Genomic DNA, 3,148 nt, shown 5'->3' on the forward strand with positions numbered 1-3,148 from the left:
GTTTTTTAATGCTGCACATACTGTAGATTATGTTTTCATGAATGAAATAACCAAAAATATGGATAAAGATATCTTTAAATCTACATTGACAAGGCAAAATACCTATTTGAGATATCTCTAATTCTGACTAGAATAAATGACTTTGTACAAGAAACTGACCTGATAGGGACAAGGGATGTGGTAGTCTCTGCACTTCTCCTGTACCCAGGTGGTTTCCCAGATGGTTCGGTAACTGCTCTCATAAAGGTAGCAGGCTAATACGATCAGCAGAGGAACCAGGTAGAGCACCGAAAAAATGCCAATGCGAATCATGAATTTTACAAGTTTCTCCTGGTTCTCCTTCTCCAGAGGGATCTCCATGCGAACACGATTGAGTGCAGCAATGCCTGCCAGTAAGAGCACAACACCCACCTGGAAATACAAAAAAAGAATTGGAGTCAATATTTCTGTAAGATTTAAGAAGACAAAAGACGCTGTGATAGTCAGGGTGTGTCCAAATACTCTTGTCTATACAATGTGGTAAGAGTTTAAAAAAAAAAAACTGATATGATGTGAGGCACCATCAGATACGAGTCATATTTTTCATGCAAAATGTTCTGATGGGAGAAAGGGAAGACACAAATTTTATCCTAGAGGGCTTCTACTATAGAAGTTTGGAATGTACAGGCAGATCACATGGATATCTGATTACTCAATTACCTGATAAATTAATAAAGAGAGCATGCAGCAGAGGTCGTGTTAATATATACGGAATATTTTCCGTGTTTGACCGTTTTTGTTTTTTGTTTTTTTTTTTACATGGTGACGGAAAATTCTGAAGGCCGTCCGTCATTTTGACAGATCGCAATTAATAACCCTGACCTCTTAAGTCTGGAAGACTTAATAAATAAGTCAGGTACGGTGGAGAAAAAAAATTCAACGAGGCTTCACAAGATGGAAAGCTCTGTGGAATCACACGGAGACATTTTCAGCTTTACGCACAGAGTAGGTCTACATCATGGAGGTGTCTTATTTAATCTAAAATAAAAGATTCCCATATGATCATCATCTCAGATCAAGATACCAATGAGAATGCATCTCCAGGAGCTGACAGAGCATTGAAGAGATATGGACAGGAGGCTTTGGAGTGCATCTGTGAGGTGCAGCTGAACCAGTGGAGCACATGCTGCGTGATTTCCTAAAAAGCCACAGTTTGTGGGATTTGGAAATAAAAGTCTTGCTCACTTCTGACCACTTTGACTGGAGAAATGTTTTCTGATTTTAAAACTTTGGCTGAACTGGACCTTGTTATTCCAACAGTGTTGCAGCAGAGTGCAAATTTAATCTTTAGAACCACTGGTGCCGGCTGATGTATGGCTACGTTCACACTGCAGGTAAATCCGACCCAAATCCGATTTTTTTGCCCCATCTGTCTCATATCTGATTTCTTTTATGACAGTCTGAATGCAACAAATACGATTTTTTCAAATCCGACCCAGGCCGTTTCAGTATGTGGTTTTAAATCGGATGCATATCTGATGTTTTCAAAGCGACTGCAGTGCTCATGTCACATTCATCTGACTTTTTCATCAGGAGGGGCTGAAGGATCGATAAGACACTAACCTCAAGTCTCGCTGTTTAAATCTGTAGCTCCATGTGTTTACAGCTCCAAAACACAAGTCCAGTTCCTTCGTATTTTTACTTTTAATTTTCCATGAAGATAGTATGATAATAATGATGTCCAGCCTGGGTCGCAGAGCGTATAAATCCTAAAGTTAATCGGTTGATACTTTTTTCCCAGCTCGTTCGTTCAACAATAAAAAGCTTCACATAAGCATCCCGATCAGAGGCAGGTTCAGATATAAACACTGAACTAAACAAACATTTCAGATAATTATTTAATTGGCTCTGATTAAACAACAACTTCAGAGTCGATGTGCAAAAAGTAGCATCCATGCATGGCTAGCTCTGTAAACAAACAAGCCGGCTGATGAGACGGGACGTCTTTTACTGCGCATGCGTGTCACATCATTGCACACATACAGTGTAGTTTGCCATCATCAGTGTGTGAATGGGTGAATGTCTGTTAGTGTAAAGCACTTTGGGGTCCGGAGGGACTTGAAAAGCGCTCTATAAGTTCAGTCTATTCACCATTTACCATTGCTGTGTAGYGTTCACACAGGAGTCTGATGCAGGTCACATTTAAAATGTAATGTGAACGTTCACACCAAAAGATCGGATTTTTTTTTAAAAATCGGAATTGAGCATTAAGACCTGCAGTGTGAACATAGCCTACGACTGTAGGCTGCTCACTGTGTGTACCTTGAGATTTTCCTTAGAGTAAAATTTTTTTATAATTATTAGAATTTTTATTGCATAAATCAAATCCATATTCTACGGAGCCCGCCGGGGGTCAGTGGTGAAAAAAGAAAAACAGCCGCCAGAAATCCGTGCGCACGGATTGCTAAACTGAGAGCACAGATTAGTAACCTGTGCGCACGGATTACTAAACTGAGAGCACGGATTACTAATCTGTGCGCTCAGCTTCTGCAATCAGTGCGCGCAGATTGTGTCGATAGGTTGGACGCATGGTGTGTGTGGTACAATCTGTTTTGTTGTATCCGGTTTTATTGTGAAAGGCTAAACAGGAAGTGAATACTGTGAGTGCTGGGACAACTTGTTGTTTTGGGGTTAGTTGCTACAAGGTGTCGCTTGAATTCTTGCCTCAAAACACAACTGTATGAAGCCGCATTTGCAAGGTAAATTCAGTGGATCTGTTGTTATATAAACTTAAGGCACTGTCGTGTTCTCATCAACACACTTTTTAGCCACAGAATGTCCCTGAAAAATTCATCAAAATCCGATGTGGTTATTTATTTATTTTCATATTTTCCAGGCAAATGAAAMRGAGGTTAGCCTCCTCCGCCCTCCCGTCCCCCGTTTTGTTGTAAAAGAGAATAAACATCTGAGAAACGCTGGAGAAAACCTCACAGCGGCTTGCTGCAGAGAAATGTCCCCGTGTGGCGAGCTTCATCTACAGAATGACAATCATGGGAGCTGCGGCCCCGCTCTTAATCTGAAATGTTTCAAACTTTATTCAGATGTTTCTGTGGTGTAATAAATGTTTTTGAAAGAGTAATAAACATTTCCTAAAAGTTCAACATAAATC

The 3,148-nt window shown here is 40.2% G+C and overlaps 1 protein-coding gene across 1 annotated transcript in view; it reads right to left on the reverse strand.

The window, feature by feature from the left end:
* Nucleotides 1-3,148, reverse strand: part of fzd3a (frizzled class receptor 3a) — a gene marked incomplete at its 5' end in the record, with an annotated part of 53,783 nt that overhangs the window by 17,106 nt on the left and 33,529 nt on the right. Inside the window, 1 exon segment of the mRNA XM_014024189.1 lies at nucleotides 160-411. Coding sequence (XP_013879643.1) covers nucleotides 160-411 — 252 coding nt within the window.

The sequence above is a fragment of the Austrofundulus limnaeus genome, unplaced genomic scaffold, assembly GCF_001266775.1.
Source record: "Austrofundulus limnaeus strain Quisiro unplaced genomic scaffold, Austrofundulus_limnaeus-1.0 Scaffold412, whole genome shotgun sequence".
NCBI classification, from domain to species: Eukaryota; Metazoa; Chordata; class Actinopteri; order Cyprinodontiformes; family Rivulidae; genus Austrofundulus; species Austrofundulus limnaeus.